This window comes from Entelurus aequoreus, linkage group LG27 (genome assembly GCF_033978785.1).
Source record: "Entelurus aequoreus isolate RoL-2023_Sb linkage group LG27, RoL_Eaeq_v1.1, whole genome shotgun sequence".
NCBI lineage: Eukaryota > Metazoa > Chordata > Actinopteri > Syngnathiformes > Syngnathidae > Entelurus > Entelurus aequoreus.
The window spans coordinates 16,331,793-16,358,110 of NC_084757.1; the positions used below are offsets into that span (position 1 = coordinate 16,331,793).

At 38.7% G+C, this 26,318-nt stretch overlaps 2 protein-coding genes across 9 annotated transcripts; one reads left to right on the forward strand and one right to left on the reverse strand.

The window, feature by feature from the left end:
* Positions 1-1,042: 1,042 nt before the first annotated feature.
* Positions 1,043-24,947, reverse strand: dcun1d4 (DCN1, defective in cullin neddylation 1, domain containing 4 (S. cerevisiae)). 8 transcript variants are annotated; one of them, XM_062039003.1, is made up of 11 exons: positions 24,925-24,947; positions 21,038-21,108; positions 20,922-20,961; positions 14,258-14,345; positions 13,348-13,454; positions 13,202-13,272; positions 8,907-8,998; positions 8,720-8,828; positions 8,541-8,645; positions 2,540-2,642; positions 1,043-2,447 (listed from the first exon to the last, which is right to left on the reverse strand). In XM_062039003.1, exons 4-11 carry the CDS (start codon positions 14,326-14,328, stop codon positions 2,392-2,394), a joined length of 714 nt encoding a protein of 237 aa, XP_061894987.1. In that variant the 5' UTR covers positions 14,329-14,345; positions 20,922-20,961; positions 21,038-21,108; positions 24,925-24,947; the 3' UTR covers positions 1,043-2,391. The 8 variants fall into 8 exon arrangements, with proteins under 8 accessions (XP_061894987.1, XP_061894985.1, XP_061894984.1 ...); XM_062039001.1 differs by lacking the exon at positions 24,925-24,947 and adding an exon at positions 22,420-22,490 and having other exon boundaries at positions 13,348-13,427; XM_062039000.1 differs by lacking the exon at positions 24,925-24,947 and adding an exon at positions 22,420-22,490.
* Positions 24,311-25,646, forward strand: ociad2 (OCIA domain containing 2). Its single transcript, XM_062039007.1, has 5 exons — positions 24,311-24,450; positions 24,531-24,615; positions 24,953-25,006; positions 25,078-25,125; positions 25,233-25,646. The coding sequence occupies exons 1-5, from the start codon at positions 24,382-24,384 to the stop codon at positions 25,409-25,411; spliced, it is 435 nt and encodes a 144-aa protein (XP_061894991.1). The 5' UTR covers positions 24,311-24,381; the 3' UTR covers positions 25,412-25,646.
* Positions 25,647-26,318: the final 672 nt, after the last annotated feature.

Below are 26,318 nucleotides of genomic sequence, written 5' to 3' on the forward strand. Positions count from 1 at the left end.
TATCAAAGCCTCATCTCTACCAAGTACTACCTCCTCCACCAGGGAAGGGACTACACAGCATGGTTCATCTTACAGCACCAGATATCAGTACCCATCTCTTGGCCCAAGGACAGCCCCCAGTCAGAGCTTTCAGGATGTGCTAAACAGACAGTTTAGACCCTTTAAGAGCACCACAGAGGAAGACCTAACATCAGAAATGCGGTGGACCGGCGTCGGTGGCAGACTGTCTGATCTATCCATTGGCCAGCAACAAGAACTACAGACCACAAACAGTGATCCTTTGTCGTCAGTCAGCACTGATGCAATGTGGAACAGACAGACAGCCGACAAAAAAGAGATGCGAGGACTCACCGCCCTGAGAGCCATGTCGTCTGAGAGACAAACATGGGACAGAGAAGAAAGTGTGGACCCTCCAAGTGATGCTCTGGGAAGTTTCCAACATGAGTCAGAGTTACTCTTCTCTGCTCGCTCAGCAAGCAGCAGAGTCACAGATTTTTCCTATGACATTCCCCGCTACAGGACACATGCGCAGCCGGCTCAGGAGATTCCGCCTCCCATTCCGGAGACACCGCTGCCGGACGAAGCCGTGGAGTTAAGTGGGCGCTCAGCCCAGAAAACGGAAACCAGAAGTTTCTACCGCTCAGACATCAGCCAGGTTTAGTAAAAAAAAAACTAAACTGATGAATCAGAATCAGGACTTAATAAGGATTTAAATACGTTTTTAAAAAAATTGATTTTAATGTAAGATAATGTGAGATTTTCAATTATTTGTATTACTCATATTGTACTGAGCAGCCTTTCCCAAGGACCTGCAAGTTGCTGGTTCCATGGTCATCGTAAGATTAAATGTAAATGTAAGATTTTTTTTAAAAGTGTGCGGTTTTTTTTGTTTTTTTTTAAAGGGAATTGTACCTTTTGGAGACATTTAAGGCTTAACTTGTTGTATATCTAATGAAAATGCTATTTGACTTGATTCATTAAAAAAAAGGGTCATCTCATGCCAATGGTTTTCTTTGTACTTGTTGAAAATCAATTACAGAGATAAGTTAATAAACCTTTTTTATTTAAGTATATAGACATAGGTTATAGTGAAAACCGACATATAGACACTTAGTTTACATACATATATACAGTCGGGACAAGCGTGTTCATCATCCTGCATTGCCATGAGAGAATACTGAAAGACATGAAATCTATACACAAACCTTGTGTCATTCAATATACAAAGCAGGGGTGACATGTACGAGTGCAAGTCGACAGACGCACTGGCAATAAATTAAAAAAAAAGGGGGGGTACATACAACGCCTCGCTTTGTTGACCAATGCAGGAGTGAACGCCTGTTCCACCGTGAGGTTACATGTGTGTGTTTCTTTTCCAGGTCTTAATAAACACAATCATGAGTTCCATCAGGAAGCAAAAAAAAAAAAGAAAAGAAAAAACTTAACATGATCGTGGATATCAAATCTAAGCACAAAACATTTCCTGTACATCAACAACAACAACAACAAAAGAAAAAGGCTCTGTCGGAGCTGCATGCAAATATTCAAATCTTTTGGACGATTCAGCGTCACACCACAGCCAAGGACAGAAAATCTATACAAGAACGTAGCGCTGTGACAACTACAGTTAGCGCGCGCGTTCTTACCTTTGAACACTGTCAGCGTCGGGAAGGATGCTACTCATTGGAGGAAACCTGAAGAAACTATCGGCGGACTAAGGAAGACCAGACAAAATGGACACCAGGAAGTAGCTCATTGGGCAGCCCACACGGGCTGGGTCAACATGAGCCCCCCCTCTTTGCTCCCAGATATTCGTACATACACGTCCAAACGCTTTTGAGGCACAGTCACACGCTAACATCGATCGGTCGTCACGAACCGGTAAAATGCTGAGAGGGGGTGGGGGGGCTTGACTGGAATTAGCAGCAATGCGGTTTTGTTTGGTGTGAGAAGACAAAAGCAGGAGGGAAGTAAAAAAAAAAAAAAAAAGACTGGCACAAGTAAACAGCGACCTGCCTTAGGAAAGCACAAAGTGCTTCTTTTTGCACAGGCAACTCGCAGCACAGCTTAGTTTATTATGGTCTAAATGTGCTCGGGTCAAAGTGGACCTTCTCTAAGACTTCTGTTGATGCAAAGCAGCGGGAGAAGGCACTCAGCAATACTTTTCCCCGCTATTTCCAAAACGCCGCATCTCAGTGAGAGTCGCGACTTCAAGAAGGGGGCGGGATTTAGTGATAATCAGCCCGCCTCCTCCCTTCTAAGGACCCTCCCCCCCAACCCTGTGGCGGCGTTACCGTTTGTTTTGTTTAATTGCTGATTCTCGTCGTCGGGGTCGTCACAGTATTTTGTTGTTGTTGTTTATTAGTTGCCATTTTCTTTCTTCAGTTGTAGCTATGACATCTGTCTTTCCTTGTACCATTCCACAAACTCGTCCAGCAACACGGGCCCTGAGGACGGGAAGGAAAGAAGGGAGAGTAGGTTAGCGTCACAACGTGAATTTAAAAAAAAATTTTTTTTTTTAAACACGTGGCTCGCTTACATGCACCGTCCTCGTCGTAGTTACTAAGGTCCAAGTTGATTGTCCGGCTGAACTCTAAGACGTTGCACCATTGGTCTTTGTTGATGACTTTGTACTTGGATTGCTAGTAATTGGAAACGTACACATGTCACAGCTTTACACGCTCTATAAGCAGGCTAAAACTAATAGCAGTCCTTTTCGCTACGTTACACAATTTCCCCATCACAATATGTGACGGCTACTCAGTGTTTCCCATAAACTGCCAAGATACCTGTGGCGGTGGGGGCGTGGCTATGGGCGTGGTCACCATGACATCGAGTAATTTGCATAATGTACTACAATGATATGATTTTCTCTAAAAAGGCTCAAAAAATGCATACTTACTAATTAATAATAACAGTTTTGTTTTAAACGTCCATCCATCCATCCATCCATTTTACAATATAATTACAACACTTTATGTACATATTTATATACAGATTTGAACAATAAGTTATTCACTGAAATATATGTATTAATTGTGGTTCTTACAAAAAATATATCTTATAAAATATAAAAGCTAAAATGTCTCTTAAAGCTCTGCCCCTTTAATTAGTGCATACTAAATCATTTAACTTTAGCCTACTACTACAACCATATTATTTACCAGCAACATAAAGTGAAACAGAGGCAGAGGTGTCCTGCCACAGTTAGTAACAAATAAACAGAAAACAGTAGTGGTCAAATACAAATAAGTCAACAAGAGAAGTATCCTACACTTCTCTTTTGTAAAGTAAATCTGAACAGTCTATATGGGCATCTACATCAACTATATCATTTGCCTGAGAAGCTGGACAGGACAAAAAAATAAATACAATTATTTTTTTATTTTTATTTTTTATTTGTGGCGGACGTAATTCTTTCGTGGCGGGCCGCCACAAATAAATGAATGTGTGGGGAAACACTGGCTACTTTACCATTGTTCCCGTTTTGGTTAAAATAAAAAAGTATTTTCTGGAGACGCCTCCAGAGTGCAAAGCCACTTCTAAGTGAGCAATCTTCACCTCCATGTTGGCAAATAAACGATGTTTCCTACAAGTACTATTATCTAGGCTGACCATGTTCTGAAATCCAAAAAAGAGGACACATATGCGTGCCAAGGCCGGGACAAGGTGAAAATTTGCCAATAATACTCAAACTTGCTTTATAAATAATATAGTTATTTAAATAAAGCATTTTTTCTCCTCTGTTGACAGCAGTGTTGGCGCTAGGAATTTTCAAAATGGGGTCCTCAAGTCATAAAAATGGGGTCCCACAGTAAATTTTTGAATATTTGATGTGAAGTAATCGGAATCTTGGATAGGTCAATAATTCATAATAACATTTATTTTGATTCAATATTATGTTTTGAGCAATGACAGTTTGAAAGAAAAAAAAACAGATTTGTTTTATTAGTCAACATTGCAACTTTTTCTAAATGACATTTCACCTTTAAGCTTTTTTATTTCACTTTTGTTATGTTTTTGTTTATTTTAATAGTATTTTTAGAATGGGCCGTAGGCCTTTAAAACATTAGCTGTGGGCCGCAAATGGCCTCCGGGGCACACTTTTGACACCCCTGCTATAGATAATACAAAATTAAATCTGATAAATCTATGGATAAAAGGCAGAGCCTGGCGATGCATGCGCGTTTATCATAACTCTCTCGCTCTCTGTCTCCGCCCCTGCCTCACGAATGCTGCTGCGTGTGCACACTTTCACAATTTGTTTTGTTTTTAACCCCTTCTTAACCCTGAACGTACATTGAAAATACACGCAACCCTAACTCAAAATGCCGGACATTTGAGGCATTTAAGAAACTCCGCCCGGACAGCCCCCGTAGGACGTATGGTCAGTCAACATTATCACTTAAGGACAAGAAATTGCCAGACATGCTACACAACACACTTTAGTTCCTCAACGCAACGTAGCATTCTTGCTAGCAGGTAACACCACCTCCAGAGTGCAAAGCCACTTCTAAGTGAGCAATCTTCATCTCCATGTTAGCAAATAAACTATGTTCCTTACAACTGAAGGACGAGGAATTGCTAAACATGCTACGCAACACACTGTAGGAGAAGCATATGCTAATTGCTAACCGCAAGCTCGAGCTCTTCAATGTAAACAAAAGGTGAGTGGATCGATACAAATATTGACAGTAACGATATCAAGTATATTTTCAGTCTTAGGTCGATACTACAGTGATTATCAAAAAATATTTTGTCGTTTTGGTTATTGTTTGAAACTCAGGAAAAAAGGTCCCTGGACACAAAGGGCAAAAATATAAGGATTTAAATCTGAGCAAATAGTAGGAAATAATTAAATATTTCATTGTTATTGTTGCACCACTATCCTGTGTTTTTATCTGATTGTAATTGTGATCAAAAATGTAATCATTCAATGACCTTGAAAATTTGAAGTATCATAATGGTTTGACCAATACTGCCCGTGTAACCATTGGATCGATACACACATTTGTAGTATATTCCAAAACTAACGTAACGTATCCAGACAACAGAAAAATGTGCGTTTATTACATTTTAACAGAAGTGTGGATACAACAATGTTACAACAGAAAGTAAATTAACAAGTATTTTAGTAATGATTTTGAGAAAATTATACAAGCGGAAATGATGCAATATGTTACCACATTCATCAGCAGCTCAATTAGGAGCCTATTTAACCCATTTTTAAATAGTTCCATTATACACCAAATAATATATTGTGATGTATATCTTTATCTCAGAAGGCTGTAATATATATCGCGATATAAATTTTAGGCTATATCGCCCATCACTTGTGGGAACCCTGTCGAAGTAGATTTCCAGATGTGAAGGATGGATTTAAAACGGTCCCCTATTATTAGGGCTGCGAATCTTTGGGTGTCCCACGATTCGATTCAATATCGATTCTTGGGGTCACGATTCGATTCAAAATCGATTTTTTTTTCCCGATTCAACGCGATCCTCGATTCAAAAACGATATTTTCCCGATTCAAAAGGATTCTCTATTCATTCAATACATAGGATTTCAGCAGGATCTACCCCAGTCTGCTGACATGCAAGCAGAGTAGTAGATTTTTGTAAAAAGCTTTTATAATTGTAAAGGACAATGTTTTATCAACTGATTGCAATAATGTCAATTTGTTTTAACTATTAAATGAACCAAAAATATGACTTATTTTATCTTTGTGAAAATATTGGACACAGTGTGTTGTCAAGCTTATGAGATGCGATGCAAGTGTAAGCCACTGTGACACTATTGTTCTTTTTTTTTTTTTTTTAATAAATGTCTAATGATAATGTCAATGAGGGATTTTTAATCACTGCTATGTTGAAATTGTAACTAATATTGATACTGTTGTTGATAATATTCATTTTTGTTTCACTACTTTTGGTTTGTTCTGTGTCGTGTTTGTGTCTCCTCTCAATTGCTCTGTTTATTGCAGTTCTGAGTGTTGCTGGGTCGGGTTTGGTTTTGGAATTGGATTGCATTGTTATGTATTACAGTATTGCTGTGTATTGTTTTGTTGGATTGATTTATTTAAAAAAAAAAAAAAATGAAAAAAAAAATAGAAAAACAAATAAATTAAAAATATCTTTATAAAAAAAAATTTAAAAAAAAAAGAGAATCGATTCTGAATCGCACAACGTGAGAATCGCGATTCGAATTCAAATCGATTTTTTCCCACACCCCTACCTATTATGCAAAAGTGACTTATTTATTTTCATTAATGATCCCAAACATGAAAAAAAAATTCATTAATTTGTGGCATATTAAATATAAGCCTGGTTGTGTTGTGGCTAATAGAGTATATATATGTCTTGTGTTTATTTACCGTTTTAGTCATTCCCAGCTGAATATCAGGTCCCACCCGCCTCTCACAGCATCTTCCCTATGTGAATCGCTTCCACTGCCCTCTAGTCCTTCACTCTCACTTTCCTCATCCACGAATCTTTCATCCTCGCTCAACTTAATGGGGAAATTGTCGCTTTCTTGGTTTGAATCGCTCTCGCTGCTGGTGGCCATGATTGTAAACAATGTGCAGATGTGAGGAGCTCCACAACTTGTGACGTCACGCTACTTCCGGTACAGGCAAGGCTTTTTTATCAGCGACCAAAAGTTGCGAACTTTATCGTCGATGTTCTCTACTAAATCCTTTCAGCAAAAATATGGCAATATCGCAAAATGATCAAGTATGACACATAGAATGGACCTGCTATCCCCGTTTAAATAAGAAAATCGCATTTCAGTAGGCCTTTAAACAGGTTCACTGTTTGAATATAGAAATATTAAAATACAAATGTAACCACTTCCTTCCACAAGTGGTACATGTACCACTAGAGCTGGGGGAAATAATCGATTTTTAGATGCATTGCAATTCGTACATGGACGATTATAAAATAGATTAGTAAACGTCAATCGATTTTTATATAAAGTAATATAGGCAGTTCTAAAATGTGTCTGACTGCAGCGAGCCACCTCACTGAGAGATCTGACCAGCTTCTTTATTTTAGGGCATTTATGTTGCAGTTTTGCACACATTTCTATTAATTTAATAAATGTAATGTAAATTAATTAACTGTTTCTTATTACATATGCACTGTTTTTAAAAGTTGCAAGTGATAAAAGCTTATTGAGAAATGTAAAACTGTATCAATATATATATATATGTATATATATATAGCTCCTGAATTGTAATCGTAATCGAATTGGGAGGTGCCCAAACATTCCCACCTCTATGTACCACAGTTTGAGAATCACTTATCTAAGCAACTCGCGGCGTGGAAAAGTTTTTGGAGGGATGGTGGGTCCTTGCGCTTAGCAGACCGAGGAGGAAAACAGTTTTAAAGCCGCCATTTGCTTTTTCCGTGACTAGACAGTTGACATGCGTGTTTGGGTGCCGCTTAAAAACAAATTGGATTGGCAAAAATGACAGTGATTGGCCAGAATGTAGAAAGAAGTTGAGAGGCTGTGCATAACTAAGATAACAAAATGTGGAAAAAAGTGAATACTTTCCGGATGTACTTTATGTAATACCAATATCACCTAATTTACAACAATAATAGAAAATTATAAATGTAATAATATATGTTTTAGGAAACATGTCATTCTGTTTACTTTACTTTAGTTAGTTACTCACTATAAAACATTTTCAGTCCTATAATTTATTGTCAAAGTATCAGCTCGGGACTCAAAATGAAATCGGATGTGACGCCAAAAAAATCGGATTGCAATCGGAGGCCAAAAACGTTGATCGAGACATCCCTAAACCTAACCGAACCTTGTCTTAGAAAACAAACAAACTCAAAACTTTGCAACTTTGGCCTCAAGTTTTTGAGAAAGCGTCCGTGAAAGAAGATATTTTAGGCTGCAACAATTAGGGCTGCATGATTAATCAACATTGATGTTTTAATTAGTGCGATTACATTACCGCAAGAGGCGGAAGTTATTTTAAGATGTTTAATAATAATTCAAGTTACATTTTTGCTTGCAGAAATAAGTCCATTTTATTTTTGTTTATGTAGGATAAGTTATTAAGCTTCCAATTACAGTACAATTGTAAATAATTCTACATTAATGAAAAATAAAAGTTGATATCCTTTAAAATGGTTAATTGCATCATTATTTTGTATCATCACATTAAATTATAATCGCTGTATATTTTTTTATGGATTATTTCTTCAGTTTAGGAGCATGATGTAGACAAAAGCCAAATATTTTTTGAAGTCAATTATTGCATATTGTTCTAATGTGTGGCACCTAGAGACAAAAATATGTGAATTGACAGTCCAGAAGTAACATCTCCTCCACTCGAGGTTTTTGCGGTATTATGCAAAAAATAAAAATCGCAAATATTGGAGAGAAAAATCACAACTAGGTTTTTTCTCAATATCGTGCAGCCCTAGCAACAGTCACAAAATATTTCCGCAAAATCCTTGAGGGACTGGTTGTAGTTATGACCACCATGACTAATGTACACAGTGCACCTGTAACAACTTACCTCTAGAAACTGATTAAAGACAGGAAAGAGGGGCCACGTCTTCCCCAGCAGAAGCCCCAGCATGCACTTGGCCGTGTTTAAGTCCAAACTCCTCTGGTCCTTCTCCTGTTAAAAATATGTGTCTTAATCAATGCAAAGATGTAAAAAGGTTGATATCGTTGACAGGTGTGCAGGCATACCCTGGCAAAGTCAAAAGCGTATCTATAAATGAGCTTGAAGCTGTTGCCGTCGTTAAGGACAGACCGTAGGTAGTCCAACGAGTTCCTCAGCCTCTCAGTGGAGTCGCAGCTGGCGGAGGTGGACAGTCAGAGTCAGGATACACCAAAACAAAATATGACAACACACAGCAACGTTTGGGATACGAACTGCAGCATGCTCATGCCTCTCAGCCACTCCTGTAGGGTGAAGTAGCCCATACTCTGAGCGTCCAGCTTCCACGCCAGCACCAGCATTACCACCTGACACACAGTCACAGGTGATCAAAATATGTCACATTTCAGAAAGAATTAATTATATTTTGTCAAGGGACAATAGGACAGGACTTCAACTTGGATGTACTTTAGAGTGGTCAGTGTTAGACAGTATATACTTACCTTTTGCTGAAAATGAGTCAAAACACAGCCATTATTGTCTTGATAGCTGGCGACACAAGTGAGTAGCAAGCTTCTCGTCTCGCTACGGTGGTGGTCGTGTCATGGTCTGGGGATGCGCGAGTGCCGCCGGTCATGTAGAGCTACGGTTCACTGAGGGTAACCCAAATTCTGAACGGGCTCGAAAGGGCGCGTGATTTAGCGATGCCTTGTAGGGCCACGGTCGCCAAAGCGAAAGCTTGTTTACATGGCTTTACTGGGGCCGCAGTAGTGTGAGACAGGGAGCAACAAACCGAATAAAATCGTATCGGAACTTCGAAAAAAATAAGTAAAATTGTACAACTGATCTATATGAGCACATCCAATCGACAATAGATTTGAAATAATTAATCTCATGAGCAGGCTTCATGAAAAAACACACCCATAATTAGTTGTAAAATGTTTTGATCACGGCGGTTCTTCTCAGAAAAGAATATTCATTCTTTTTGTGTGCTTACCCATGACTTAAAGTAGAGACGTGTTTTTTTTCCAAAATAGTGTAGTTTGTAGCGTGCAGCTAGCTTTGCTAATGCGAACGGAGTAGGCCAGGGGTGTCCAAACTTTTTCCACTGAGGGCCACACATAGAAAAATCTAAGCTAGCAGGGGCCATTTTGATATTTTTTATTTTAAAAACCAATACAATATATGTATAAAAAATATACATTTAGGCTTCCACTCAGGCTTGATCCCGGGGACCCCAAAGGGTTTTGGTCCAAAAAATAGAAAAAATTTGTCATTATTCAGTATTATTATTTGTGTTATTATTCAAGTTTTTAAATCTCTAGATCAACATTAGGTCTGTCAATATAAAAAATTTTAAAGATTTAAATTGTATGCTCTTTTTGTCAAAGAAAACCCTTTTTTTAAATGAAAAAAACACAAAATATGCAGTATTTTCACCCAATAAAATTTTTAAGTGGGATATTTGAGATTATACAATAATTGGAGCCTTAAAAAGGTCAATAACTCATAACACCATTGATTTTAATTCATTATTATTTTTTGAGCAATGACACTTAAAAACTAATCACACTGAAATTGTAGGGGATCCAAAAGGGTCCTACTCATTAAAGTGTTAAAAAATAAATGATAATTATTTATTTTTTTACTGTTTACTTTTAACACAATAATCTCGAGATCAACTTCAGATCTATCTGTCAATTATAAGTTTTATTGTTGTTTATGTTTTTTGTTTGTTCGTTTTAGGCCCTTTAAAAAAAAACAGCTCGTTTTTTTACATGGCAAACACAAAATATACAACATTTTCCCCAAAAAATATCTCAAAATATTTAATGTGACGTAATTGGAGCCTTGAATAGGTCAATAATTCATAATGACATTGATTTTGATTCATTATTATATTTTAAAGAAAGAAACAGCCTACATGGCAGCTTTCTGTGATTAGAGTAAACATTGCTACATTTTCTTGTTACATTTCACCTGTTTGCTCTTTAAATAACACTTAATGTTTTTTTTTAATGTTGTTTTTTTTCAATCGTATTTTTAAAATGTGCCGTGGGGCCATTAAAAAATGACCTGCGGGCCACACTTTGGACACCCCTGGAGTAGGCTGTTTGCATCAGCAAATGCATGCATGCATATTATGGGTGAAGCTTGGTAAGGAGGGGGAAAAAGGAGGAATGTTTAGTCATCTCTTTTGTTAGCTCACCAAATCAAATCAAAACAAATGAAAAACTTCTCATCAAATCTTTTTTTTCCCTGAAGCTATCATGTGAACGATTGTGGCAGTCGGTGATGCAGCACATTCGCACCATGCTTCGAACCAAAACTTTAGGACAGAGTCTTGCAGTTAACCATGTATGCATTGTGTTTACTATGTCACCCTTTCAAGCCCTCTATTCAAGAGCATAATCGCCTCCTTGGCAGTTTTCCAGCGTTAGAAGCCCGAATAGACTTCCAGGATGGCGAACGCCTTGAATTAGGTTTTCCTCACATCTGAACCCAATCAAGCACCTGCGTGGCATCCTCAATTGGAAGGAAATAAGATGGAGGGATGCAAGGTGTCGAACATACACCCGCTCCATCAGTGATGTTATCGTGAAGCAGTAGAAGAGGGTTCCAGTAACAACCTGTGCAGCTCTGGTGAGCTCCATGCCCAAAATGATTGAGGAAGTGCTAGATGACAATGATGCTCACACACTAAATATTCACACAAAACACACAATTTGGACACGTTTACTATAAGGTGTACTACTGTACTCACAAGCTATTTAGACAATAATGGCTGTGTGTTGACTCAATTTCAGAGGATAGTAAATCTACTGATGTACTGTATTTTTCGGACTATAAGGCACATTACAATAATTTCATTTTCTCCAAAGTTGACTGTGCGCCTTAGAACCCGGTGCGCCTAATGTAAGTATTAATTCTGGTTGTGCTTACCGACCTCGAAGCAATTATATTTAGTATATGGTGTAATGATATGTGTGACCAGTAGATGGCAGTCACACACAAGAGATAGGCATGGACTGCAGGTTGACGCCAGTTCAATAAATGATGCTAGCAAGTACCCGTAAGCAAGCAAAACCAAAACTTGGATGTTTCATTGAGAATATAGGACATTGCGCACGGCACTCAAAAATCTGTCAAAATGTTTTAGTTTAATTTGGTAAGCTACGAAGCTGCACCGCTTGATGGAACGCAGAGTATTACGGCTACGGTAGTCAGACGCACTGTGCTTCAACATACGGGTACCGAATTGTTATGATTTCTTTATAAGGACCCCAAGCTCTGTTTTCATCTCAAAATTCCACAGTATTCTGGACATCTGTGTTGGTGAATCTTTTGCAATTTGTGTTATGAACAATGAAGACTGCAAAGAAGAAAGCTGTAGGTGGGATCGGTGTATTAGCGGCTGGCTGCAGCAACACAACCAGGAGGACTTTGAGCTGGATAGCAGACGCGCTATCCGACGCTAGCCGCCAACCGCATCGATGATCGGGTGAAGTCCTTCGTCGCGCCGTCGATCGCTGGAATGCAGGTGAGCACGGGTGTTGATGAGCAGATGAGGGCTGGCATAGGTGGAGCGCTAATGTTTTTATCATAGCTCTGACGAGGTCCCGTAGCTAAGTTAGCTTCAATGGCGTCGTTAGCAACAGCATTGCTAGGCTTCGACAGGTGGCACAGCATTAACTGTGTGGTTACAGGTCCAGTGTTTGGTTCGGTGTCTCCTGATAGTAGTATTGTTGATCTTCTGTCTATCCTTCCAGTCAGGGGCTTATTTATTTTGTTTCTATCTGCATTTAAGCACGATGCTATCACGTTAGCTCCGTAGCTAAAGTGCTTCACCGATGTATTGTCGTGGAGATAAAAGTCACTTTGAATGTCCATTTTTCGTTCTCGACTCTCATTTTCAAGAGGATATAGTATCCGAGGTGGTTTAAAATACAAATCCGTGATCCACAATAGAAAAATGAGAAAGTGTGGAATCCAATGAGCCCTTTTACCTAAGTTACGGTCAGAGCGAAAAAAGATACGTCCTGCACTGCACTCTAGTCCTTCACTCTCACGTTCCTCATCCACGAATCTTTCATCCTCGCTCAAATTAATGGGATAATCGTCGCTTTCTCGGTCTGAATCGCTCTCGCTGCTGGTGTAAACAATGGGGAAATGTGAGGAGCCTTTCAACCTGCGACGTCACGCTACTTCCGGTACAGGCAAGTTTTTTTTTTATCAGCGACCAAAAGTTGCGAAATTTTATCGCCGATGTTCTCTACTAAATCCTTTCAGCAAAAATATGGAAATATCGCGAAATGATCAAGTATGACACATAGAATGGATCTGCTATCCCCGTTTAAATAAAAAAAAATCATTTCAGTAGGCCTTTAAATGTACAAAAAATCATAATGACCCCTTTAGTGCGCCTTATAATCTGGTGTGCCCTATGGTCCGAAAAAATATGGCATAGAAGCAGTCCACTGCTTGTAAGTTTACTTTTTACGGTATTGTCCCTTGAAATGATATTAAAAGCTTAAAATGACTTTTAGAAATTTTAGTGGGAGACAGCTTACATTTTCTGGTTCCACTCCAATGTCCTCACAGAACTTCTCCATGCCCTCCGGTCCCACCACGTCATCGCAGCCTGTCAGAAAGATGCAGAAGGTTGAGAACACATGACCACAACCATCATCCACCTTAACCAGCCGTATAAAATCACCTGCGTACTCGTAGAACCACTCCAAACATCTTTTGTTGGAGAACGTCTCCTCCTCGCGGATTAGCGGCGAGTCGTTTTTTCTGAAAACAGATGGCGACAGTTTGACCCTGTAACGAATTGTTTACATGACCATTACTAAATTGTTTCTAAAGCCAAACAAATTGTCTGCTGTTAACTTCTTGCATTAAAACTGGGACCACGCAGCTTTTTTTTATGCATTTGGTGTTTTTTTTTTGTTTGTTTTTTTAACATGTCCTGTCCAGCCACTCAGGCAAATCCTATTGTTTATGTAGATGCCCATATCTGCTATACATATTTACTTTACAAAAGAGAAGTGAGGGATACTTCTCTTGTTGCCTTATTTGTATTTGACTTTATTAAATGAATGTATTTAATGTTTGGCGCAGCCAGACCGGAGCAGGAGGGGATAGAACGAAGAAAAAAAAGGAAGACAGGGGAAATTGCAGGGACAAGAGGGGGAGAAGACAGAGACACAACAACAAAAACGTCAACACAAATGATATGTACAAATATGCTATGAAAAATTATAGCAAAGATCCAGTTAGTGAAGTAGATAGTAATAACACAGCATTTTAGTCTCACACACACACAATCTTACATTTTGTCAAAATTGCAATTCAATAAATATTTAACCTCTTTACAGCGCTCCTGTAACTGTGACAAAATAAATAGACCAAAATAAAATATGTACTGTAAAAACACTGGTTCTCAAAAGTATACAAAATAAGAATAGTGAAGGAAGAAGTCCCCCCCCGGTCCTCAGTTTTCTGGAAATGTGGCCCCTAAAACTATTTAGTTGAATATCCCCGGCCTAAATGTTGCGTCCTTACATGCACCTCAGTGTTGCATGTTCACATTAATAAGTGTAAAAATGGGGGCAGAATCACACCTGTCCTGGCGACTCTTTTTGGCTGACATGTCATCTCCAGCAGTGGGTCTCCTCTTTTTCCTCGGAGGCATGGCTCTGGAGCAACAAGCTAGGAATTACACAGGGGAGTAGAAATCATTAACATCATTCAAAAAAACATCACGCATGCATGACTATTAGGGGTTTAACGATTGATCGATATATTGATAAATCAATTTATATTCTTAAGATCGGAGAAAATCGATCTGTGCTCGGCTCGTTGGCCTTTTAGAAGATATATAGACTTAGACTTATATCGATCTAACATTGTTTTAAAAAGGTAATTAATCCATTGAGTGTTTTTTGCACTTTAAATAATTAAAGATCATAAACATTACGTGAAAAGATCCAAGAGATCCAAGTCAGCGTTTACTTATTTTCCTCACCTTCTTTTGTGCAGAGCTCAAAGAACATATTCTGGAAGCATATTTTTTATGATTGGTCGAGTTTAATAAAGCTGATAGAGCACAGCAATTACTGACTTCTGAGCTAGCATGCTATGCTAACCAGACACTCGGACCGCTTAAGACAGGGGTGTCAAACTCATTTTACCTCAGGGGCCGCATGGAGGAAAATCTGTGCACACGCGGGCCGGACTATTAAAATCATGGCTTCTAAACTAAAAAATAAAGACAACTTCAGATTGTTTTCTTTGTCTTACTTTGGCCAAAAATAGAACACATTCTGAAAATATTACAATAAAAATATAGAAAAAAATTACCAGCAGCAGTAAAGTTTAGATCCATGAAGGAAAGCAGAAAGTGAATGAATGTTTATACAGTAACTGTATACATTTCCATATCAGTGTTTCCCACACATTCATTTATTTGTGGCGGCCTGCCACGAAAGAATTACGTCCGCCACAAATTTTAAAAAAAATAAAAATAAAGTTGTTTTTTTTGTCCTGTCCAGCTTTTCAGGCAAATCATATAGTTGATGTAGATGCCCATATAGGCTGTTAAGATTTACTTTACAAAAGAGAAGTGTAGGATACTTCTCTTGTTGCCTTATTTGTATTTGACCACTACTGTTTTCTGTTTATTTGTTACAGACTGTGTGGCAGGACACCTCTGCCTCTGTTTCACTCTATGTTGCTGGTAAATAATATGGTTGTAGTAGTAGGCTAAAGTTAAATTATTTAGTATGCACTAATTAAAGGGGCAGAGCTTTAAGAGACATTTTAGCTTTTATATTTTATAAGATATATTTTTTGTAAGAACCACAATTAATAAATATATTTCAGTGAATAACTGATTCAAATCTGTATATAAATATGTACATAAAGTGTGGTAATTATATTGTAAAATGGATGGATGGATAGACGTTTAGAACAAAACTGTTATTATTAATTAGTAAGTATACATTTTTTGAGCCTTTTTAGAGAAAATCATATCATTGTAGTAAATTATGCAAATTACTCGATGTCATGGTGACCACGCCCATAGCCACGCCCATAGCCACGCCCCCGCCGCCACAGGTATCTTGGCAGTTTATGGAAAACACTGCATATGTATAAATGTGTTTTCTTTTGTATCTTTTTTTAAAGAATTAAGTAACGTTCATGACGACATTTTACCAAAACACAATATAGAATGTGAGATATAACAGGATAATGCATACATTTATCCTTTGTTTTCAAAACTGTTACAAAAAAGTGGGACCCCAAAAATTTCCTGAGAGACCCCATTTTTATGACTTGATGGGGTCCCTGGGACCCCATTTTGAAAATTCCCAGCGCCAACACTGGAGTATTGGTGCGTGCAAAACAGCAGCAGGCGGCCGTGGCCTGCGGGCCGGTTCTAATACTACTTAAATATCATCCCGGGGGCCATAGATAATTCATCCAGATCCGGCCCGCGGGTCTTGACTTTGACACCACTGGCTTACGACAAGGGGTAACAAGCCGAAAAACGAAAGCGCTGCAGATGGGAAGGAGCTGACCATAAAAACTGTCCGGCGCATGGTCAGCGAAAGAAGGCCAACTCTTTCTGTAATACCACTGGCAAATGTTCAAGATCTCTGGAAAATATAAAATATAACGGGGGAACTTCAACTTTAGCGGCAAGACTCAGGCGGGAGGAAGGGCTGCTCTCGTTAAACAGATTGCACCGACAGCAAGACAATTTCAAACTGCTGCTCTGAAAAACGCGGAATATCTGACTTTGAAGTTAAGGCTATTTTTTCTGCCCAGAAAAGTGCAATGCATCATTGTGAGTGTCATATAAATCCCGCCCCCCGCTAACGAGGCAACTGCACTGAAGGAAATACATGACATGAAATTACCATGTATTGTATGTTAGGCCAGCAAGGCCTTCTCTGCTGGACTAACATAACCAGAAATCATGATCATGATTAAAGATAAAAATATTTTTTTATTTACTTTCCCTAAATATCTAAAAGTATTCATATTCTCTTCAAGTCATATTATGCTCCTTCCAGCGCTGTTGTTTTTAGGTTATAGAGTTTTTATCCAATCAGAATTTAGCTAGCTTTTGTTGCCATGCTGTACGAAATCTGCCCAGTCTTCAGAATCAACAATGCAGGCGTCTATGCACTGTAAGTGAACTGACACAAACATTTGACAGTTGTGATAGCCAATCAGATTACGAGTTGTTGTCAGTAAGGCCTTGTAGTTGGCCTAAGGCAGGTGGTATATATCGTGATGTTATGAGCTGGTAACATAAGAACTCCATTACCCAGCATGCCACAGTAGTGAAGAGCATGCACAGTAGCCCCGTTTAGGTTATTGAATGTAGACATGCCGGCAGCTGGATGTTATTGACGAGCACGCTGTGGAGTAAACTTTAAGAACTTAGCCAACACGCCTTGTCTGCATCTTTTATGATTAGACAAGACAACACATATTTGTAAGGCCATTTTCAAGAAGGATATTTAAAGAGAAACTACATCTTGTGAGACCATGTCGGCCAATCCCAGAAGCTAGCTCATGTAAGTATGTAAATGTAAGTTCAGATATTTTATTTCTTTCTTTTTTCACGTTTTACATGTTTTTTGCAATTTTAATTTTGACAGTACCACATAAGATATGTTTTAATTGCTGATGCGGGCTTATTGATTTTTAAATGCGCCATAAAATAACCCGTGTTCTACAATGCCCAGTAGTGCGTAAATGTGTTCCTGTATAGTATTTCTCCAGCAATGGTCATGTGGTGACATCAATGATGGTATTTTGAGATGTAAACATTGAAGTCGGACATCACTGAAGGCCTAGGTGGGAAACACAGCCCGCCACTGGATAATACATATACCATATTTTCCGCACTATAAGGTGCACCTAAAAACCTCCAATTTTCTCAAAAGCTGACAGTTCGCCTTATAATCCGGCTTATATATGGACCAATATTGAGCCACAACAAACCTAAACTGAATTTTTATAAAGTTTAGGTCTTGCAACTACGGTAAGCAGCCGCCGACTTAATTTTCCCCCGTAGAAGGATAGATAGATAGATAGATAGATAGATAGATAGATAGATAGATAGATAGATAGATAGATAGATAGATAGATAGATAGATAGATAGATAGATAGATAGATAGATAGATAGATAGATAGATAGATAGATAGATTTATAGTACTTTATTGATTCCTTCAGGAGAGTTCCCTCAGGAAAATTTTAATTCCAGCAGCAGTGTACAAAATTGTAAAAAGTAAATAATGGGGGTATAAATGGAAACAAAATAGAAAAATATGACAATAGAATAAAAATAAAAAGCAACAATGAGAATAAAAATATTACAGTAAAATAAGAATATAACAAGAGAAACTAGGCAGTAGTGACCATGTTATGAAAAAAAAAAAGAAGAAGCGCTTCTAACCCAAAAATGGCTCCTATTAGGAGACACGCTTCCGACGCAGAGTTTAAACTTAAGACGATCAGTCACGCAGTAGAACACGGGAATAGAGCAGCAGCGAGAGAATTTAACAAACGAATCAATGGTGTTTAATTCAGACACTGAAGAAGAAGAATTTGAGGGATTCGTGGGTGAGGAATAACTTCATAAAGTGAGCTTTACATGTTTATTTTGTGTTGTGTGACATTAACGTTTGAGCAACGTTGAGTTATTGATATATTGTTATTGCTCTGCACTATTTCGAGTGTTACTATATTGTGATTGCACTAACATTTGATTTACCGTAACAGTATCACTGTTTTTTACGTGTTTATTGAATCAGGGAAAAGTTCCCCTCCACTACGTGATATAAATGTTGCACCACATGTTATACCTTGCTGTTGTTAAAAGATAAACAAACCACGTCACTGACTTTACCTCAGGGAAAATAATAAATCAGCTGTTTATTCATTTTGGGAGTGAACAGAGTTGTCAGAACGCTGGTTTGTAATCTATTAATAAAGTTTGACTGACCTATCTGACTGTTTTGTTGACATTCCCTTTAGCGCAGCTCCATCTAATGGATGCATAGGTGCGCCTTATATATGAACAAAGTTTTGAAATATGCCATTCATTGAAGGTGCGCCTTATAATCCGGTGCACCTTATAGTGCGGAAAATACGGAACATAATTACCCTTACAAGAAATAACAGGAATATAGGAAACTTCACATGCGGTATCTAAAATCCAGTATGTATTTCACAGTCCCCTAACCTGACTCTCGCCAGATCCTTGTAGTTCGCTGAGCTCCACACAAGGATCTGGGACTTCTCAATAGGAGATGTATTTCAGAAGTCGGGGCCTTGTAAAACTATCATTGTATGTGATTGGATAAACCACTTGTCCGCTATCTTGAATGACGAGCTACTTCAACCACTCGCATCGAAATCAACCTGTGACGCTGATGAGAGCGACGCTGGGAAATCCAAAACAGAACAGCCGACATATTGGATAACGACAAAGCGAAAAGTAAGGGAACTTTTACTGAAAAAACACAGCAATGTCAGATGATCCATGTCGCAAAACAGTTCCAATAGCAGAATCAATGTCAGCACACGACTCCTCGCTGCATGCCCCCATTGTTGTTTGAATCAAACAGTCGCTTCGGCACTACGTTACATCTATGATATCCCGCCCGGCGATCCTGATTGGTTCATTATTTTTTTTGCCATCTTGAAGGAGTTTGCAATGCCCTCGAGCCCAGATCCTTGTGTGGAGCTCAGCGAACTACACATCGACAATATTTCAATTAAATTCTGCTCAATATTATTTTTGATTTATACCGTAAGATAAAGAATAATAATAATAATAATTAATAATAATAATAATAATACTTTAATTTAACATAACTTAACTTTATACCAAAAGCACTGCTTTGGAAATCATTTGTACCCCTTTCAGAGATCACATTTAGTTCCCCTTAAACGTCCTCATGTTGCACAATGAAATGTAAGCATAGGATGAAGTGTGCATTCCTGTAACTTTCTTTAGTAACAGCATTCCATGATTACTATAAATAAATTAACATTAATAATAAATGACAGTAAAATAAGCACACGTATGACTGAGGAGTCATAGTGTAACTTTGTGTGGTGTTTGAGTTGTCCGACTTTTTGTGTGGCCATAAACGCACCAGTGGTTTAGTGCTATGCGTGTTGGTGACAGATGACAAGTTGGTTTTGGCCTGGTTTGTACGGCAGAAAATAACTACTTTTTCGAGATAGAAGTGTTTTACTCATGTTTTTTGGTGTGGTTATGGCCGAACATAAACAGTTTTGCTCAATAAAGTGATCGATATAATTCCTGGCCTCGAAGCATCTCGATAGACGTTACAATAATTGAATGGTGTTGACGAACACCGTTAGGGCCGCTTGTTGTCACTGTCACTCAATGTTGCATTGCAAAATTACACAGAATAAATGTGTTTATTTTGTTTAGAATTCAGATGGGATTTGATTTGGTGCGCGGCATATATTTGCTGTGCGCAGAGGACGCTTGAGCAGTGCGCAGTTGCGCAGGCGCGCACCTTAGAGGGAACGTTGCTTGGCAGTCCATGTCTTGTTGAAAACACGGCATTTGTCATCAACTTTTCTCTTTTTAGCGTCTCGGGTGTTAACCGTGCATCACTTGTCGCTGTGCACCTTCACTCACAGGTTACACACGGACATACGCCCATAAATAACACTTTTCAAAATAGAAGCAGCAGCAGTTTTATTGCGCGCACGACATAGATGTTTTTTCAACTTTATTTTGTAATTTGTGATTGCAGCTGTTCACATTCACTCACAACCACGCACGCGCATACGTCCACACGGAAGTAATACAAATAACGCTTTTCAAAACAAAAGCAGCACCGTTGTATTGCACACTCGACATAGATACTTTTTAAAATGTATTTTGTAATTTATGATTGGCCTCACGCGGGCCGGACAGGGACGCACAAAGGGCCGGATGTGGCCCGTGGGCCGCAGAATGCCAGGTCTGGTTTAGTCTCTTACGTGAATGAGCTAAATAATATTATTTGATATTTTACGGTAATGTGTTAATAATTTCACACATAAGTCGCTCCTGAGTATAAGTCGCACCCCCGGCCAAACTATGAAAAAAACTGCGACTTATAGTCCGAAAAATATGGTATATTTCTCGTCCCTGAATCGTATCGGCTACCACAAATTTGGAATCTAATCGAATCGTTACACCCCTAATGACTAACCTTGCTGAAAAATAATACATTACCTGATGTGGGGCTCTCCTGTCCAACGTCCTCTGTTATGTTCTATCACAAGAGATGTGTGTTAGCAAGCACGCACATAAACACCAAAAAAAGCCCATTATGTTAAACATGCATTTACCAGCCTGTGCAACGTGTGGTGAATCTTATGGATGCTGGCCAGTGTAGTCAAGTGGGAATTGAGCTGAAAATCTGCACGCACAAAATACAAGGACGTCAATTTAATGAGCAGTAGGCTTATAAGCAAGCAACAAACGAGGCCAAGCAGCATTCTTGTGCCCACAACCCCATAGCTGGCGCACGGAGCTCATCCGTATGGCGGCTAAAGTAAAAGGCTGCACGACGGTGACATCACCGCGTCGTCAAAACTACTGAGACGTCCGTCGTGGCGCGGCAATCAGGAATCATTTCCGTGTCAACAGATGTGACTACTTAGTTTTAGAGAGCCACACAGTGATGTCTTACACGAATGAGGGAGTGACTGTTGACGTGACTCGACAGTAAAACTCACCCCCCTCTCCAAAAAAGTGTTTATTTGAACATGCATGCAAAGCTTGTCGTCAAATGATCATCTGTGCATTCGGAAGCCGCCATCAACCTGGCTCGATGTCATTCCCGCACACGCCAAAAAAAAAAAAGAAGCCAGCTAGCACTAGCTGCACACCTAAAATAGCAGTGCAAGACGCGCAACTTGCCCGGAGTTTACAAAGTATCAAAGCGAGGTGTGCTGTTGGGATTTGTAGTCCATTTCCGCCTCGGGATCCGCGGAAAGCACCGCTCGGCTTCCGGACGCCGAACTACAACTCCCAAGCTTCGAGGGGGGCGAAAAAGTCAAGCGTTTCTTTGCGAGCCATCTGCCCCCAACATTTTGCCTCAACTGATTGCAAGCGTTTTTGAACATTTATTTAAAAAAATTAATAATGTCGATTGAATGTCACCTGGCAAGTTCGCATGCTCACGCAGGAGTGTGGTTGCAAAAATGGTGCAGGGGGCGCTTGGCTAATACAGCAAAGCGGGGCAAAACCAAAGATGTTAACTCAACTGCGTCACAATTTTCACTCTCTAAATCCACGCAGTGGCCCACAAATCGGAGCCATTCCCACAGTGGGAACGTCCCGCTGCTCAAATAAGAGTCGAGACGCCTCGCTAGGTGGTCAGTGAAGATGTTACGATCGCAACGCAGACAGATTAGCATTGTTCGAGCTCCGCGTTTTTAAACAAACATCGGCTGCAATCGAGTCGGCAACACTGTGACGTTGCACATAAGCCTAACTTCGCCGTGAGTGCGGAGACGATTCGGAGCCATTGTTTGTCAAATATAAGTCGAATTAGACACTCTACGCGGTCTTTGTTGTCAGTGGCAAATACAAAGAGACCGCCATAATGGCACGGAACTCATCAAATCCTGCAGAGATAAGCAAACGCAGCTTTGTAATGTCTATTTCTAACCATATTGGAAAGGCTTGATAGAGTGAATAATAGACCCTAAACGTTACTACTTACTGGCAGCATCAGAGTGCATCTTTATGAAACATACAACTGTCTGTGGGAAGTCCGCAGACCGGCCAATGGGCGGAGCTTCTCCTCATAAACCGCGCCCACAGGCCCATGATTGAAATCAGGTCCGCGTGACTTCCGCCTGCGCTCTGTTTCATTCGCTGCTCGAGCTGTCTCGTCAAAATGTCCGGAAGCAAACTTCCCAAGACCACGCCTACGCGCGAATGCGATTGGCCAGTTCATTCATCGGTTTACTTTTGTTAATAAAAAAAGAGTCAATCGGGCAGTATTTCCTCGTGTGCGCGTGAAACCAGCCAACAGCGTAATGTGATTGGTCAGTGCAGTCACATGACGACCACCCACCCGGAGCTGTCTGTGGATTGTGGTGGTGCTGCGTTCGAGGACGTGAAGTAACGCCCAGAACACCGTATTACATACCTGAGATCTTCAACGTCGTTTTGAAAACAATTCCACTGTTCGGTATTTTCAACCAAGTAAATATGTGTTGTGTAACACGTAAACGTAACACGGAATAAATGCTAATGATAAATTCAACCTTTGTTAATTTGGATACTTCAATTTCAGACAGTACTATTGTTCTATAATTGGGTACTTATCAAAGTTATTGTGAACAATAAAAAACGTAAGAATGATTTAAAATTGATTTTACGATCATTTTCTGACTCTTGAGAAAATACAAACTAGTAAATTGTAAGGAAAATACTGTACTATCTATATATTGATATTGCTAATAATTTGTTATTTCAAGTCCTAAAGCTCTTCCAGCTAAATATATTCAATATCTACCTGGACAATGTAACTTTTATGCACCTTATCAAAAATAATATATTTAGCAATAAAAACGTATGTTAACTCAACATGGGTAAAAATTTGAGATGATAAATGCTTTAAAATGTAATATCGGAAATTATCTGTATCGGTTTTTTTTTTATTATCGGTATCGTTTTTTTTTTTTGTTTTTTTTTTTAAAAATTAAATCGACGTAAAAAAACACAAGATACACTTACAATTAGTGCACCAACCCAAAAAAACCTCATTCACACTCATTCACACAAAAGGGTTGTTTCTTTCTGTTATTAATATTCTGGTTCCTACATTATATATCAATATACTGTATATGAATACAGTCTGCAAGGGATACAGTCCGATAAGCACACATGATTGTGCGTGCTGCTGGTCCACTAATAGTACTAACCTTTACCAATTAATTTGACTCATTTTCATTAATTACTAGTTTCTGTGTAACTGTTTTTATATTGTTTTACTTTCTTTTTTATTCAAGAAAATGTTTTTAATTTATTTATCTTATTTTATAATTTTTTTTTAAAAAGGACCTTATGATCACCATACCTGGTTGTCCAAATTAGGCATAGTAATGTGTTAATTCCACGACTGTATATATCAGTATCGGTTGATATCTGTATCAGTAATTAAGAGTTGGACAATATCGGAATATCGGATATCGGCAAAAAGCCATTATCGGACATCCCTAGTAAAAATAGTAATAGCTTAATTCAAAATGGGTAAAAATAATAACAACTTAGCTTAATTCAACATAAATCATATAGTTATAAAAAGTGTAACCTGAATATTATTGCCTCAAGCATTTTAACAGTGATTTGCAATTGCTAAGTTCTACTGTGTATCAAACAAAAACTTGTCCCTGAGCTTCAGAACTAATAGCCTTGAATACATCTGTTGGCTGTGACTGCATTTATGTACAGTATATAAGAATATGTCATTTAGTTCAGAGACTGTGTTGGACCTTTGACTACTTCAGTCATTAATAGGTGAGGCCTTTTGTTTACTCAAGCGGGTGGAGACAAAAAGAGTAACCAGGGAGGGGCATTTACCATAGATAGGGGCGAGACACATGGTGGGGTAAAGTGTACTAAGCCTGCCATAGGAAAGTACTAATAGCAAAAAAATAGAAATCATTTCTAAACCATGAGTTCTGAAGCAAGCCGGGGAAAAGAAAATGCAGTTGGTTCAGTTTCAGCAAACAAGGAGTGGAAGGTGAGTTTTGAAACATGCATGCAGTACACCCAAGCTGTTGTGCACCAAACCTAACCGTCGAGTGCGACTTCTTTGCGCAGTGCCCCTTGGGGGATGGACACATCCACGGCGAAGACGTGAGAAAGGTTTGGAAAGAGTGCCAAGAGCAAAGTTTCTGGTACAGAGGTACGCAAATCACTTTTAACAGCAAATTCCAACGCGATTGCACGAGATGCAGAAGCGGTCATGCTGAACTCATCCATCAAGAAAATGTGTTGGCATTCTTTCTTTTGCGTCCAAGCTTGGAAAACAATTCCATAAGGAGACACGTTGCAACAAGATAGCTATTAGTACGCCTTTTGATTACTGCTTGATTGAAGCACACATGGCGCATGATCTTTGGCCTCATGTTAAGATATAGCAAGTTTAAGCATGCATTCAATTTCTTTCTGCAGACCGCAACAAATATCAAAGCTTTTAGTGTATACAACTCACATGATGTTGTCCCTTGTTTTTTCCATAGCTCTTCCCTTCTGTTTGGGCAGCATGGCCATCACTGGGGCTCTCATCTACACTGGTAAAAACACATTAGCACCAATTAGTCACAATGACATCGCTTTCACCAATACATTGTATCTCTTTCTGCAGATATTTGGAAAAAGTCAAAGCGATTTGGTCCCTTTCCAAAACTAGCAGGTACGTGACTTCTGTTATGAGGCAGTCTCTTCCTTTAAATGCATAATTTCAGTGATTATGTTTGCCACTTCTTTTAAATGCGTAATTTCAGTGATTATGTTTGCCAGTGGCTGGAATCCTCGGTTATGCAGTGGGTAAAGCGTCTTATGTGAGCACCTGTCGTCGCAAGTTCCAAGAGCTTGGGATTGGACCGACGTTTGGACCTTGGGCCGGTCCTGGACGCAGATCCTGTCAACATGTGTGTGAAGAGTGTAAGAAAAAATCAGGAGCTACACCAGCAGAGTAAAAGAAAATGCAAGAAGTGCATTTGCCATCTCTCTGTATTTAAAGGAAGATTGCAAATGTAGTTACAAAACTTGAAGATATGCAACACAAAATGTACACAAAATGTGTGTGTATTCTACATTTTTAGCTTTACTAAAGAGTTCTCAATAAGGGCATGGGATGCTGCTTAAATACAATACTTCATGACTCTCAAATACCAAATTAAGACTCGGTGTGATTTTTTATTGGTGTTTCATTAAAAGAAATACTGTATTTGATCTTTCGTATAAATACTGTATGTTGTTTTTAAGTGTTGTGGTGCATTTGTATTGTGTTTACATTAGTGGTCAATGAATACAAAACTAGATATAATGTCATAAGTTTATTTAGTTTAATTAAGGTAATTCGCATTTTAATCATGTTTTCATTTAGGTCATTTCTACTTGTTGACCTTATCCTCATAACGCCAAAACGTATCATAAGTGATACATACGTTTTTTAGCCATCTACATCAGTGTAATTAGTTTTTTCCTAAAATACCTGGTGTATCAGATCAGATGCATGCATTAAACGTATAATTTACGTGAGGGCAGTAATTAACTAATTAGGGGACTGTTCAGTGATCCTGCAAGATTGGCACAAAAAAAGACACTACAAACACTTGATTTGTTAAGAGAAACTTTGCCAGATTTTTTTTTACTAACACATCAGTATGAACAGTTAATCCGTTGATGCAATGCAAAATTACCTAATAATTCATAATATATGTTATAGCTAATCTGTTGAAAATGTGTGTATCAAATTTGAAACAGCTGGTATACAAGGTAATGTGAATCTATAAATTAGTCAATTGACATTTTATTGCATTTCATGCATCATAATTACCATTGAGCAACATACAGTTTTCAGACTTTACAAATAAACAAATA

What these genes read in the sequence shown, in the direction of transcription:
- dcun1d4 (XM_062038999.1), bottom strand. An exon ending in ACAGGAGAGCCCCACATCAG is followed by an intron (nt 14,346 to 20,921) that starts GTAATGTATTAT and finishes TGTAATTCCTAG; the next exon opens with CTTGTTGCTCCAGAGCCATG. An exon ending in ACGCTTTTGACTTTGCCAGG is followed by an intron (nt 8,646 to 8,719) that starts GTATGCCTGCAC and finishes TATTTTTAACAG; the next exon opens with GAGAAGGACCAGAGGAGTTT.
- ociad2 (XM_062039007.1), top strand. Translation starts at nt 24,382, where the DNA reads ATGAGTTCTGAAGCAAGCCGGGGAAAAGAAAATGCAGTTGGTTCAGTT. An exon ending in TGGGGCTCTCATCTACACTG is followed by an intron (nt 25,007 to 25,077) that starts GTAAAAACACAT and finishes CTCTTTCTGCAG; the next exon opens with ATATTTGGAAAAAGTCAAAG. An exon ending in TCCCTTTCCAAAACTAGCAG is followed by an intron (nt 25,126 to 25,232) that starts GTACGTGACTTC and finishes TATGTTTGCCAG; the next exon opens with TGGCTGGAATCCTCGGTTAT.